Raw genomic sequence first — 15915 nt, 5'->3', positions numbered from 1 at the left:
TGAGGGGTTTAAGAAGACTTCTTCAAAAAAGGGAGAGCCAACAAATTGAAGGTGAATCCTCCCAAGTGGTTAAATAAACCAGGGACATTTTTTAGGGCTACATAGACTTGAAGCTGTATTACCATTTCACATTTCAGCTTCTCCATTTCCCACACTTGAGGCTCATGTGTCAAACCAGACTGGGAGTGGTAGAGTTGCTCATGGAACCATATAGACTGAGGACTGTGGTTTCTGCAGTCTGCATTGTATCAGTCAGTAAAAACTGCAGGACAGAACTTCTGGCATGCAGAAGTTTGTCTTCTTAAAGCAAGGAAAGTATTAGTGAATATGAAAAATTGAGTCGAAAACTGTTTTGATGACAGATGGGCTTTCAAAACAGTAGCAGTGCTGGTGGTTCTGAAAAGTGATTACATTTACATATAACCATCACTGCAAGATCACAGGAATCTGGCTTCACAGTTTCGGTGTGAACACCTAGAACTTGGAAAGCTGAGATAAAAACTACTTCTGGGGGTGTCTCCAACTTTATCCTGTTCTATTCATCACATTTCTGGCTTTTATTATTCAGCACCCTATCTAAAGGTTTGAAAGGAACAACTGCTATTCTTAGCCATATGCACCTGCAGGCAAAACTGAATGGTATGTGAGCTACTGTTCCTACTATCAGTTGTGCTTTGAAAGGTTCATGCCAGGCTCAGGTGATTAAGGAAGTTGGGTTAATGCCACAGAACTGGTGCTCTCCATGGGCTCACTCACTTACTGCCCCATAGCAGAGTTGGTGACCTCTCTCCACTTTGCTGGTGGAGATTACCACACTCTCCAATACACCAGCTCAGGTGGATCCTTTCACCTGCCTCCACCATGAGTCAGGCACCTTCATTCACGGCGGATAAATAGTTTTTTTTAAACACAACAGAAAACAAAACAAGACAATTACAAAACCAACTAAGTTGTCAGGTGGAAAAAAATAAGTGTGTGGACTATTGAATTGGTAGGCAGGAACAAATTCCTTGGCTTGGGACCTGTTCAAACAGCTGAGAGTAGAAAGGGGAGATAGCAATTTTGCCAGAAGGACATTTAAATTTGAATGTGAATGAATGTATCATCACCCTCCATGCACCTAAAGGTGCTAGTTTCCCTATGAAATGAGGATTAAAGGGTCTGGCTATTACTTCTGCAACGAAGGATTTGTCAAATACCTCATTCAGGTGCTTGGTCTAACTGCTTAATCTAGTTTAGGTTTGGACATTTTTTCATCTCTCTATGTATATATACATAACTATGTTTTTATATGTAAATGTATGTTATACAGAACTGTGTGTCTGTGTATATAGTAAAAAACCCCCATATATTTAGAAGTTGAAATTGTCAGAATTAGTTACCTGCTCACCCCAGCACAACAGCTCATCTCACTCTTCTAGTCAAAATTCTTTCATCTCATGCTGCTATATTATGAAGAAAGTTCATATGTGACTGCAGATTTCCTACACACCTCCCTTCCCTTGCCCTGTTTTACTCCATACAGAAGTGCCACCAGTAGTATTTTAGTTCATTTTGCTGTGCCTCTAAGAGGTCTGGTTTCAAAGCACTGTGTGGAAGACCTCAGTGGAGAGGACCAGGTGTGCTCGCAGGCTAACCCAGCTGAAGCCTGGACATCTGATTTGACTCTAATTTACAATAGGGTCACAAATATCTGTTCTGTGGATGTCTGTCCTGACAGTTCATGGCAGCGCAATGTCCCAACTGTGAAGGTGACCTGGAAGGTGGGAAGAGTTGTGGTTCTCTTCCCCATTGTCAGCCTTACGGAAAAGGAGATCCAACAGAAGCCAGAACCTTTACATTGGCAATATTTAGCATTTGGGAGTGATCTTCCAAGGATTTTGTCTCATCAGTATTTTAGCCTCTCTAACAGGCCTCCTGGGACATGTAGCATTTTTATAGTTCTGATGCCTTGTAATTGCTGCCTTCTGCAGCCATCAGTGTACCCATACTACACTCGCTGGATTAACACAGTGATGATTCCCTTTTTCCTTATCTTCTTTGCCCCTCAATAAGATTATCCCACACCACACTTTTTCCATTATACTCACCATGGAATTTTCTTTAAGCCAGGTTTTCCAGGCCGCTCAGAGCTCCGCCCAAGTTCCACCGTTTTAGAGTGGTTCTGGTTCATAGTTTATGTATGTACATCCAGCAAAGTGAATTAGCCCACCTACACCTCACCTTGATGATGGTGCTGGAATAGATTTGATTTTTTAATTTCTACATCAGGTTTTTTAGTTGTTATTTTTTCATTTTACATTTGCCACTGGTGCAGCATTTATTGTACAAGGGAGAAATCACTGTATACATCCTCTCAGATTGTGTCTGGGATGTGACTGTTACATTCCTGCAGACAATGTCAGACAACGAACATAGTCAACAGTTGTCTAGTAGAAATGAGAGACTAAGAAAGTTAGGAGTGTGGATCCGCATCAAACATCAATGATGAAGTTTTATGATTATTTGTAATAATGAGAAAATGTCACCAGAATCCTAACATTACAATTAATTCAAGACAAGCAAACATCAGCTTGTAGCAATATGTTTTACTGCTTGCATTAGGCATGTCCACCTGATTTATGACTACAGGAAGTAGTAGAAAAGGTAGAAAAAAAATCACCATCATCTGTGAAAACTATGAAGATGTGGTATGAATGAGGACTCACAGCAGCCTTTCAAAGTCTGAATTTTAGGATATAGACAAATAAATGAGGCAGACAGGGATACAGGCACACATTAGTTATGAGCACTGCCTGTGGATGGGATGTTTTGTGAATAAGGATATCTTCCTTAGAAAGCCCAAAGTTGAACCCAAAACCCTCCAGGAAATCGGTATACAAGGAGTTAGGCAGGAACCAGATCCTCTAAATAGTAAGTCTTCACGTGAAGCAATACTATTTTTTGTAACATAAAATCAGGAAGTATTTTAAGGCCTGTTGTTGAGCTATTCATCTCTACTCAACAGTCCCAAAGACTTATTCACTGACTCCAGCTGACAGGGATTAACAGATCCAAACCATATAACTGAGGTGCTCTGCTTCCTGCTGAGTTCCTGGTGTCAAAGACTCACTCAGAATGGACTCCCTTTGCATAGGCAATTTCATAGATAATTAATAAACCTAAAAAAACCTAAAAGAAGAACTTGGGAAGAGTCTATACTCAAGAGGAGTTTTTAGCAATAGGCAGTTTAACACCTGAACAAATGCATAGATATAATCGAAAGGGAATACAAACAACCCCTTGATCAGAAAACAGATTTAAGTAGTTAATTCCTGTAAGCAATACTTACAATTTAAACAGATGTGCTTCAAGCCCATCTTGATTAGGGCTTGATTAGGATTAGGACAGTGTTGTGCAAACTGGTTTAAGAGACAGGAGAGAGATTTCTGGCTGGTCAGAGTGTTTATTTGCTCATTTCACATGAGCAAATTAAAAAAAATAGTGTAATAAAGAAAGTGAAATGATTAAAAACAGTGTATAAGATTATACGAAAACATGCCCAGCTATGTGAGCAGCTTCTTTTATTAAATGTTTTTATATTTTTAACAAATGTATAAGAAATCAAATGTCAGTATCTGCTACCCACCTAGCTAGTGAACAGTTTTACTTTCAGAGAGTGTGATAACTTTGTGGTTTAGCATGTGTCAGACTTGCCAGTTGTTCCTGTGAAGTGAGTAAAATGTATAAAATGTGTGTAAAATGTGTGCCCACAGAGGCACAGGTTGTGCTTGTTTTGAACTTGTAAAAGTGGGACCGATTAACCAAATAGGTGATTTATAAAGAGAAAATGCTACCAGGTTTATTCTGATGTGTGAAAGCAATTGGACTAGCCAGTGGGAAGAATATAATGCAGCATGGCAGGCTTTAATTTACCTCTGGAATATATCAGGTACCCTCAGCATTCCTGGATCAGAAATGTTTTTTGATAAGGCTTTTCCTTTTCAGCATCACTTTTCAGCTAGGTATTCCCTTTAACCATAATATTCTCCTTTACTTTCTCACAGTCTGAACAGACTCCCAGAGCTCAGCAATTGTAAATTACACTACCTGTGGCTTTCTGACCAGCTTCACCTAAAAAGTTTTCATCTATGCATGTGTATCTTTCAGAATTAGGTTACTTTAATCCAGATGTAATCACCTAGTTTTTTAAACCATTTTTCATGACGGATAATCTTCAAAATAATGTTTGCCACCAAAAAGGCCAAAAGGTAACATCTGTCTCAAATACTGCAGAGTCTTAGATATACCAGTGTGCTATTTTCTAATGAAGATTTAATTGATAATCATAAACAACTTGTCTATTTTATTCTTCCTGTGACTGTAATGCTTTTTCTCCTTCTCAAGTCTTACTACCCAACATATTTGCTATAGGACCAATTTTGGGCCTACAGAATTGATGTATACACCTGTTGTCTTTGTTGCAAGTGACAACACAATTTGAAGCACTCCTGATCTGTATTTAAAGCCCAGTTAACCAGCAAAGTTGTTAATAATATTTTTTGAAGAGTTTATTCTTTTTGCTACTGGATCACATGTACCTACACTTACAAATAAAAAAAGAACAATTTCAGTTACAAAGTAGGCAGAGATGGGATTGCTGAGAGTCAGTGACATTGCATGCTCTTATTCTAGTCTCCAACTGGCTGTTCAGCTGAAACATCATCCTTCTAGGTAGTTTGATCTGAGTTGTTTTTTTGGCTGATATAGGACTAAATTAAATACAACTGTTTATGTAACTATTCAGGCCATAGTTTTGCTTTCAAATTTGTAGGATGAAAGTGCATCAATAAGTCACTTTTATAATAACAATGTTTTTATTAAAATGGTGTACAGGAGACTGAACAATTGCAAGTGAAGGGTATTAATTGTACTTAGTTCAGATTTTAATATAACATAAATTATTGAATAGTATTTCTAAATTAATTAGTGGAGCAAACTGCTATTCTATTAAATGAATGCTACTGTTTTCCATATAGGAACATTGAACACAAGAATAATCATACCAGAGGTGTTAGGAAGGAAATTGTTCCACTGATTTTGACATATGGTGATACTGCCAGGGTTCCTTGGCATCACTAAAGAGAACAGCCTTCCTGGTTTCAGACCTTCACATTTTAACTTTTAGTTCACTAGGTTGTCTTAAACTTAGTTGCACAAGTGACCTGTCAGCAGGGACTCCCTGGAAGTGGAGGCATCCTTTGTATTCATTTTCTCATTGAACACTTTGCTTCCATCGAAGAGGAGGCAATGTTAGCCTGTTCCTAAGAGATTCATTACAGTTTGTGAGCTCTAAATGTACCTTGAATAACAGAATAAAACAAATTTAAAGAAATTACTGCCAAACTTCTCCAATGATCTGGAATTTTATTCCATCCATATACATGCATAGTAACAACATTTGTTGAGAAATTATTTCTATCAGAAGTAGAACATTATCTTTGTGATCACCAGTTGCAGTATTGCTACTCTTATATTTAAATATATCTTATATATGAATTAGATTCATAATTGCAGCATTGAGTTTAGGTTTTGTTTTAGACTGTGCCTTTCAAAAGATAAAACTGATTGATATGACCTCATTACTTACAATACTGCTTCCAGTAATTTTGTTCATTCTTTATAAAGTATTGCATTTAACAGCAAAGGTTTAAAAATCGAGACAGAGATGCATCAGCGAAAGAAAATACAAGTACTATACAAGAAAGAAAATGCCATCTTCATTTAACGTACGTTTCAGATTAAGAAAGTGGACAGAAACATACTGCTACATACAAATGCAAAGCCTAATGACTAAGGTAATGTATCTGCTAAAATATAAACTGCAAACTGAGCCCAATTGTTCAAAAAATTGAAATTTTAAGGCGAACTTCACAGCATAGTTGAAACTTCTTTGCAAGTTATATTTTAGCATATACATATATCTGCAACAGCATATAAGAAAAAAAATCAGGATACACAAGTGCTTTTGAAGCTATTTCTAAAATGCTTTTCTGTATTGTTTGCGACTATTTTCTTTAAAATCTACTATACAGTGCAAACCATATGTGCTACACAATAACTATACAATAACATTACAAATGACTTTAATATAAAGTTTTTAAATAAAAATAACATAACTACAGCTATGAATACTGCTGGTAAAATAAATTAATATTTTTGAAAATGGCACCAATAATACACTTTACTAATGGACTGTAATGAAATTACACCTTTAAGTCTTCAACTCAGCAATAGTGAAATCTCCTGATTGTCCAGATGTAATTCAAACAGCTTTCTTTAAACTGTATGGAACAATATGCTAAACACAGGTACCAAAGGTGACCGATTGTTTCATTTGACATGTTCTGCTGCATGTGAAGAGCAATAAAACTTCTTATGAGTTATAAAGTTTGAAAGATTGTTGAACTGGATGTCACACAGTCGGCAGTACTTTCCACTGCTTGGAGCCTGGGTAGAGCCATTCACACCTTTAGCTATACTAGACAACTGTTCCTCTGCTGTAGGAATTGCTGGAGAGACATTTTCATTTGCAGTTAAGGGATTCTCAGAGATCCAAGAAGGAGACTTGTGCCCATCTTCATGCGGTGGATTCTGGGAAATGTTCTCTTGCTGTGGGTTAGTGGCAGGTCTTTCCTCCTGTTTTAGTCCCCCATTAACTATTACCATGCCTCGGTTTTTCGGCAGTAGTGGAAGAGATTCTTTCTTCTGCACAGCACATCCATTTGAAGGCGCCTGGCCTTTAGGAGATTCACTTTCTGTATTTGTGCTTTGATCTAGATCAGCATTATGAATGACAAGAGAACCAGAAATGTAATCACTTGGCTTTATTCCATAATATGGAGAAAGCTGATCTGCTCCTTTAGCTTTCTTTATTGCTCCAGGGTAAAGGCATTGTGGAAGAAACAAATGTTTGTTTTCTTCTTTCGTAGCAATAAGCTGGGCCGCTTCACTAAAGACTTTTAGTCCTTGAAGTGTTGCTAAGTGTGTGGAAAATAAGTTTCCATTAGGAGAGGACTGTTTTGAGTTTCCATTTTTCTCACATTTGATTATGCTTCTCTCATAACTGACATCTGGGCTGTTTCTTTCACTTTCTGGGTTTTGAAACACCTTACTGTCGATTTGTCCCAGATCACTGCGCTGATGGGCAGTGACAGGGCAAAAATTCTGCTTGTGAGCCAGGTAGTTCTCTACCTTGTTAAAACTGATCTTGCACACAGTGCACTCATGGTAGTCCAGCAGCCTTTTGGGAGAAGTGGATGTCCTCTCTGACGGGGGCAAGCACTTTTTACTGAGATCTATTGGCACATCCATCTCCAAGCAAGATACAGTGGAGTGGGGAGTATCACACTTTGAAACTGGAGCACACTTGTTAATAGACAGTGATGTTTCCAGATGCTTTGAGACTATTCCTGGAAAGATATCACATCGTGGATGGTAACAATCTCCAAGACCCTCTGTTGACTCTTGAGTAGATGTACAAGGATTGCCAAGATTAGCCACTTCTAGAAATCGCTGTTGAACTAGTGGTGGCCTTTGCTCTTGCTCTGGCAGGCACATCTCATACATCTTCCTTCGCTTCCGAGTACGCATTGTTCTCTGCATGGCAGGCACTTTGTTGGAAGCCGACCTCTTCAGTGGGGGATCATGGCGAGTAGCACAGTAATACTGCTTGTGGACCATGTAGGTTTCATGTCTGCTGAAAGTAATATTACAAGCTTCACATGTGGTCTTGTTAGGGTCACTCTCGCCCTCTACTAAAGGAGCATTGGGATTTTTCACATCAGAAGGTTTTCCGTTTATCTTCTCATCACCATTGCTTGCAGTTGACAACTTCTTGGGTTGTGCAGTAAAGTCTTTCTCATGACTTTTATTGTTTGGCCCGATCAAATCTAAAACGCTGGAAGAGTTTATGCAAGATGTCTGCAGAAGTTGATTCTCTGGATCTGATGTATGAGGAGCTGCATTCAGGATGTTTAGAGAGCTTTGACCATTACTGGGACTGACAGCTTCTGGAATTTTTTCTGGAACACTGGAAAAATCTGGTGACTTTGCCATCTGCTGCCATCGGCTGCTGCAGTAATGCTTTTTGTGAACCAAGTAGTTGTCCAAATTATTGAATGTTATGTTGCACTCAAAACATGTAGCCCCTTTAGGCATCAGAGGACTGTAAATTACGGGAGGATAATTGCTACTTCCATGCCTCAGCCTTCGATGGACCAGTTCTGACATTTTGGCTAATATCTCTGAAGCCTGAGGAACCACAGTGATGTCTTGGGGAAAAGCAAACTGGGAAAGAAAAGGTCCCATTGGGAAAGAAGGACCAATATTAGGCTGAACGGGAGATGAAGCAAGTCTTGGACTGGATGGTTCGGATTTTATTTTAGTATATGAAAAACTCTGCTTATTTGCTGCAGGTTGCGTTTCTGGCCTCTGGTTTGGAAGGAAAAGTGGAGCCTTTTTTTCACATTTATCAAGCTCTGTATCAGAACTTGCATCTTTAGTCTGCATGGTCTTTTGGCTCTGGGGAACATCATTTCTGCTTAACAGGTCCGTTGCTGGCTGTAAACCTTCTTCATTTCCACTTGGAGAGTGTTCAATGTCACTTTCTCTCTGGATTTTGTTGCCAGAGACATGTAACTCTTGGTGCTGCAGTAGCTCCCTCTGAGTTTGGAAGCCAAAATGGCAGTGATTGCATCTAAAGGCAGCTTGAGTAAGATGCGAGAACAGGTGCTGATGAAAGTTAATCACTGAGTCTGCAGTGTAAGTACAAACTGTGCATTTCAGACTAGCACCGGGCGGGAGAAATTCTTCCATTTTCACTCCTATAGAAAAGACAAGTAAAATACAAAATAAAGTGACCATTTTGTCTCTTGTGAGGAATATCGGAAAATCAAGTGCACAAAAGGTACAAACACAGTGAGAATGATTAATTTTCTTCTTATGAGATGGCATTAGTCACCCTGAAAATACTTGAATTGGTCTTTCCTCAAACCGCTAGAGGTTATTCCCAGACTTCTGCTCTGCTTTGGAGAGCCCTAGTATTTGCATGCATTCAGCAGAACTGAAGAGAAAGAACAAGCGAAAAGATAAAAATAGACTGGACTTATTCTAAATGAAAAAGTCTTTGAAATTACAGTTACAACTAAAGGGAGACATAATGTTCCCCGTATACAATCACTGGAAATTTTGAATGCACAGAAAGCACATCAAGGTCAAGAGGTTCAAGGTTATGATATGGCTTGACGTACAGCCCTCAAGAGTGCCTGAAAGCCACAGACAAAGCAGAAGTAGCATTTTGAGTGTTATTGATGCTGAGCTCTTTGCTTGCATGGGTTGGCTGTAGTGTGGGAACAGGCTACAGATCTATCCTCATCAGAAAGGACTGATAAGTTGTGTTCATTGTGAAGGCAGGAGGAGCAGTAAGACACAGTTTCACTGACATTTTATCTTCCACATATAATGGCCATTGGCAACTACTGCTATAATACAACACCTTTTCCTCATGTATTCACTACCACTTTCCCTATCAATAACAGTACATTCAAAACCATCTTACAGTCACTGATTAAACAAAAACCCCTGTGTTTCATAGCACTGTGAAACTGAAAATGCTTTAAAAAGAGATAAGACTAAATTTCTTTACTGCAACAACATGGATTCTGGTTACCTTTTAGAAAATAAAACATGAAAAAATATTGGTAGGGATGATATTCAGAATTAAAAATGAGTATTTGCTCTGCCTACACATCAACACATATACCACACCTTAGTTAGATAAATTAGGTTGGTGGTAGTTGGACAAAATGAAACTGTAAGAATACTGCAGACCACTCTGTGGGAAGTCCTCTGTTTTATCTGGAGGTCCTCAATTCTCCCCTAGCATCAGTGACCCCCCAAGTTGTGAGTGACATTTGAAATTTGACCTGCTCTTGGCTGCAGAGGTCAGAAGAGAACCAAGGAGATACACAGCATTTTAATCAGTGCCTGCTCCTGTCAGGCACTTCTTCCCCAGGAGGCCCTATGAGGCTTTAGCTCCTCCACTGCCACAAGATGGTGCTTCATATGCTTCCCCATCATGTGGTACAGTGATAGCAGGATGCCTATGGACTTTGCATTTCAGTCAGGGCTCCATGTTCCAGTGGTGTGTGTCCACTAGAGCCTCCAGCTGGAACAGTAACAGAAGTTGAAGAAAACTCAGGGCTTCCAAAGGTTACAGGGCATTTGGAAAACGGATGCAAAAGGTGTGATAATCTGTATAGAAAAATTAAGACTGACAGGATCTGAAAGAAAGCAAGAATGATTGAACAGACTGGTTTATGACTAAAAATAAAGGGAACAGCCTGAGATCCAGCCTCTGTTCTAAGAAATACCTACACAGATGCTTATCTCCACATTACAAGCAGACAGAGTCATTCACAGCTCATAGCTCTAAACCCTGGACACCTAAGCCAACTAAATCAAAGGTATGCCACCGAATGCAAATAGCTGAAGCAAATCTTTTGCACAATGGCTAAGATTTCAGAGTTTTCCTCTGCTTGGGGAGAAATTAATCTGTTTATCTTCCCAGAGTACCAGGTTATAATTACTAGGCTGTAAGACATGTTGGGCTGCATTCACCTGCTCTTGTTGAAGCTGCTGTAGCCTATGGTTTTGCTGGTTCACTGAACAGTGAAATATTTGCTAGGCAACAGACAGAAAATGGCAATAGCCTGATATTCAAAGTGAAGATTTCGAAGCACAAAAAGATCTGACCTCTAAGTGAATGGCTAAGGGTTGCCTGTGTTGTCTATACAAAGGAGTTTTCACTCAGCGCTCTTCTAGTCCTGTTCTGCGAGGTACCAAACACCTCCAAGGCAACATGATGCCTTCTAGATTTGCAATTGTTGCCCAAGTATCAGAGGAATGTTTTTCACTTCACCAAATCCACAGAGTAGATTCCTAATGCCCCAGGAGCTTTTACACTGCAGCTGAATAAGGCTTTCTTCTATGACTAAAGCCCCCATTAGTGTCCTTTAGACTTTATTCATTTACCAGGAGGATTGGGAACACCTGTAAAGCCCTTGCATCTTTCCAGACATAGCTCTGTACACCAGAAAGCCAATGCCACACACTGACACTGCAGTCTTTCTTATTTTTAGGTTTTCTCTGCTACTGAAAACTCCAACGCAGAATGTCCTGCAAACTCATTTGTTTTTCCAGCCCCAGTTCAACTCAAAATTGGTCATCTACAATGATCTGCTGATGTGGTGCTTAGGGACATGGTTTAGTGGTGGACTTGGCAGTGCTGGCTTAACAGATGGACTTCATGATCTCAGAGGTCTTTTCCAATCTAAGCAATCCTATAATTCTTTGTTTCTGTCATTCTAAAATACTATCCCCATTTTATACTTATTATAAGGGAAAAGCATATTGTTATCAAACAAGAAGTTTTTATGAAACAAGTGTCCTGGTAAAAGCACAAAGTTTTGGACCATGGTCTTAAAGCCTTCTGCCTAAGAAGCCTGCTCTAGGACACTAATATCTTACTTCACAAGGTCTTGCTCTCTGACTGTGTGTCTTTCTCTCCTGAGCACCACAATAGGGCAGGTAGAGATTGTACTCTAGCCAACTCATATTTGGTAGACAGAATCCTGAAGTAATTAATTGTGTCTGAATTCTTGAGCATACCTCCACCAGTAAAGAAATGCTGCCTGTGCCTGTGTATACACACATTAAGAGAGAAATAGCATTCAAATGAGGATTAGTAGATAAGAGAAATGACACCAGTTACCTGGGAGAGGTGCTTGGTGTAGAACACAGGTCAGAAACTGTTGACATTTTGGTAGTATCTACATGCAATATTTGCACATATTTGGAGAGACACTGATCGTCTGAATGTCTATAGTGAATAATTCTTCAAATAGCTAAATCTAGAAGATGATCCATGAAAATACATGGTACTTACCACTGTGAGAATTTAGGTGCATTTCCAGAGCTCTTGCATTCGAAAAACTTTTGGTGCATTGGGGAAAGGGGCAGACACTGGATATCTGCTGAGCACTGTCTTCACTCTCCTCTGACAGCTGTGGCCCCTCTCTTTGCCTCCCACTGCAGTAATACATGAGATGGGCCTGCAGGTTCCGCTCACTTCGGTACCAAATGCCACATGATTTGCAAGGGAATATGTCCTCTACAAGTAAACATAGGCAGTGTACATTAGCCACAGTGCACTTGGTACCAATCAATTAACACAGGTGGATTAATTCACCCCCCTTCCCCATTAAACACATGCTTATTTAATAAAATATTGGAAGAAGAGACATGGGTTTATTAAAATGTCACTTGCAGATGAGAGACTTAACATGTGAGACAGTTGTTTCTTTCAAAAGGATATTTTAAAAATAGTTGCATAAAGAAAACAACTACAAGTTTTTGGCACATAATTATTTTAAAAAATGAAATGAAATTAAATGTGGTCAGAGGCAGAGTTGGAACCAGGGTGGAAAGATCTCAGCAGTGACACTTGCTATTTAAGCATTATCCTGGGGTCAAGAATACAGAGGTTACTGAGTTGCTGCTAAACCTGTATAGAAAGAGCTGATGGACCATAAACTTAGACTTGTCTTAGCAACGTTCAGTGTGGCTTTCCAGGGCTCTGCAAAAGGCAGTGCTGACAGCAACTGTGTTTCCAGAAGTGTAATGCTGTAGAAATCTGACTACTTTGCCAAAGACCAGAGTTGGCCTCGTAGATTTATGCAAGAATACACCCTCAGCTGAAACAAGCTGTGCATGAGTCTTTGCCCTTTAGGCAAGGTAACTCATTCCAGTGGCTCCCTTGCAACTGTTGACTATAAACACAGGTCTGCCCTACCTTTGGTGACTTCATGTCATTTCAGCTGCTTCTGACACCTTCTTTTGGAAAGGTCCTGTGCAATGCTAATTGCTGGTTCTGTGAACAAGTGTATCAGCTCACAGCTGCCCCACTGCTGGGGTAAAAATGAATGTGCTTAGCTAAAGGGGCATGAGGATATTGTAACTCACTCTCTGGAAGGGAGGACTTGGATGATTTGGACACTGAAACGTTTATCTTTTAAAATAGGCTAACAATAAATGTTTAGCTATCAGAATTGTTTACCCAGAAAATAGGCACTTACAAAAACCAAACAACGACAACAATAAAAGAAAAACATGGAATGAAATGTATTACCATGAATATTTTAACTAGTCCTGTCTGAAGAGCTTCAAAACGTTGCGACTGTTCAAGACTCAGTATTATTAGGTGTGAGTCTGAGTGGCAGATCATGTGCTTGCATGTACATTCGCACCTGAAATACTGTGTTCAGTAGTTCACTATAACTAATTACAATAGTTAGAAACCACAGGAAACATGGAGGAGTGCTCCAACATGGAGTCTAAATGAATAGACTTGCAAAGTGCTGAGAGGTAAGAATGTGCAATAAGTCGAGGTGATGGCTAGTGAGGATCATGGTAGCAGTCAATATATTTGAAAAGTACTTAGGAGAATGAGGAACTAAGGAACTAAGGCTGTGTAAAGTTAAAAAGCAGTAATAAGAAAAACCTAAAGATATAAAATTTAATTCAAGCTGAATTTTCCCCATTCAGGAACATTCATGTCCCTCCTCTCTAAGGACAGTACTCAATTGCATACTGTATTTTGTCCATGATAGGGTCTACTGATGACCAGAGGACGTAAATACATTTTTGGATAGCCACAGGTATAAGGCATGATCTCCACTGCATTTTAAAACAGCCACTGAAGAGATGTGTTTCTTTTCTACCACTGAGTATCATTAATTATTACCAGAAGCTGTATCTGTAAGCAACAAGCTTCCTTGAGCACCAGAGGCTGGGCTTTGAGAGCTAGCTGACCTATCTTATCTACTTGAACAGTTTCTGATCCTACTGCCTGTGGCAGCAGATCACAGAACGTCCACACGAGGGCAGGTTGGGTACTCTGGGTGAGGCTCTCGCCAGACTGCTGTTTTTATTCCTTTTACAGCTGTGAGTTCATCTGAGATGATGGGGGAACAAAAGCAGGCTTCGAGCTGTGGTGTGGTTTCTGTGGTCCTGAATTCACTGTTGCTGATTAGCTCTTCATATGTGCCTTAAAGTACTGCTGTTTTAAAAAAACAGCCAGAGAATAGTATTCATCACTTACTGTTCACAATAGCTGTAGGCAAAATAGATGCCATTGCAGCTTGTTGAGGGAGCAATTGTATGGAGTCCAGCAGGCGGGCAGGATACATGCCTTCTGTGAGAGTCATCTGACTGGCAGCTTGCAGCCTTGAGTCAAAATCTACAACAAAGGCAATCAGCTCTTCACCCTCTGAGATGGCCTTGGTTGTGGTACACCAAAGCTGCCCTCCTACAGGAAACATAAAAGCAGAAAGATTTAATTGATGATATCAGATTCCAGACCTTAAAACATCAGTGCCATATCTTCATACTCTTTTTTTTTTTTTTTAAATTTCAATGGCTTATTCAAGGTAAAGAGGCATATAATTTTTACTTTTACTGTCTTCCTTCTATCAATATAGGAATTTTCATATATAAGGATAACAGTTAGAGGACAGTTTTCCTAACTCTTTGCACTATGAATATTCATTTGAATTTTTCATTTTGTCTCCTAAAAAGACAGCAATATGAAAATCAAGATATAGGTGAAAATAATTTATACAGCACTTTTCTCAACATTATTTTCACCAAACTTCCTGTATATTTTTTCATAACTCCAAGTTCACTTTATTTTGAATAGCAAATCACAGCTCAATAAAATCAAACAGCTGCAAGAAAGAAATCAGATTTCCTCTTAAGGGCGTTCTTCCCCTCCCTTATGTTTGTCACCCTTTTTCTCTAAAAAATCTTCCCTTATGTAATATTCTTCGGAACATGACTGCTTTATCTCTGCTTACACTGACTGAACTTCCTGAAAAGAAGATATGCCAAAGATCTGTTCCATAAAGGCTTATTCAAATAAAGGTCTGTTTAAAGGGGGGGGGAAGTAGAAGAATTTTCATCAAACAGAAAGATACACTATAGCAAATGTCACGTGTAGTGCATTAAAAAGAAAATTAACTATGCGAGTACATCTACTAATGTATTTGAATGTGATAGTGAATGCTCATTTATTTAACATGTTTAGACAGGCAAAGCACTTATATTGTGTTATCTACACTCTCAGGCCTAGATGCATATCCAATACAGTTATGCCTGAAATAATGTTGCATACTTTATATGTTATAAAGCTTTTTTTTTTCCTTGGGTTTTGTATATATAGAAAAACCTATATGTTGCATTCATTAGGCAAGCAAAAACTGTACTCGTTTTGATAAGTAATATTGCTGTGTTTATCTTTCGGCATAACTGCCTTTTCAACTGCACTTCATTTTTTTCCCCTCAACGAGATTATAGTTTTAAAACAACTTGTTGCAAAAATCTGGTAGAAGAGATAACAACAGTGTATGATATGCCACAGCTAAATGGAAGAATTAGGACATTGTTTTAGAGAAATCTTGGACAATTAATTAAACCAGTCTATTAGCTTTCAAAGATGAACAAACAAAACAGCATCAGTAACAGTGTGTTTCAGTGGCAAAATACGCTAAGCTTCCAGACCTCAAAGTGGTGTAGAAGTTTCAAAGCAGAAAAGTGTTTTTGTATTCACCCTTCAGTAATACAGCAGTTGAAGGTGCTCCAAAGTTTACAAAAAATTGAATATGAGGGGACCAAAGAATACTAAGGTTTACTAGCTTTCAAGATTACAGCATTAAATGGTGCAAATCTGAGACTTTCTCTATCCCAGCAAACGTCTCGACATGCTGTACCCTTGGGGAAAAAAACAAACCCAACCTCCAAAAAAAGAGTGATTACTGG

General features: G+C 39.1%; 1 protein-coding gene across 5 annotated transcripts in view; it reads right to left on the bottom strand.

Annotated features, from left to right (window-relative positions):
• Positions 1–5386: 5386 nt before the first annotated feature.
• Positions 5387–15915, bottom strand: part of ZFPM2 (zinc finger protein, FOG family member 2) — a 306310-nt gene continuing 295781 nt past the window's right edge. For all 5 annotated transcript variants that reach the window (XM_051785155.1, XM_051785156.1, XM_051785159.1 and 2 more), the window contains 3 exons: positions 14201–14407; positions 11987–12211; positions 5387–8864 (listed from right to left, as the gene is read on the bottom strand). In XM_051785155.1, the coding sequence (XP_051641115.1) occupies positions 6373–8864; positions 11987–12211; positions 14201–14407 (2924 nt within the window). In that variant the 3' untranslated portion in view covers positions 5387–6372. The remainder of the gene's footprint in view (positions 8865–11986; positions 12212–14200; positions 14408–15915) is intronic.

This window comes from Manacus candei, unplaced genomic scaffold (genome assembly GCF_025592945.1).
Source record: "Manacus candei isolate 608988 ecotype Guabito, Panama unplaced genomic scaffold, ASM2559294v1 h1tg000019l, whole genome shotgun sequence".
Taxonomy (NCBI): domain Eukaryota; kingdom Metazoa; phylum Chordata; class Aves; order Passeriformes; family Pipridae; genus Manacus; species Manacus candei.
Note: the sequence above shows the minus strand (reverse complement) of the source record. Positions and strands in the feature narration are given on the sequence as shown.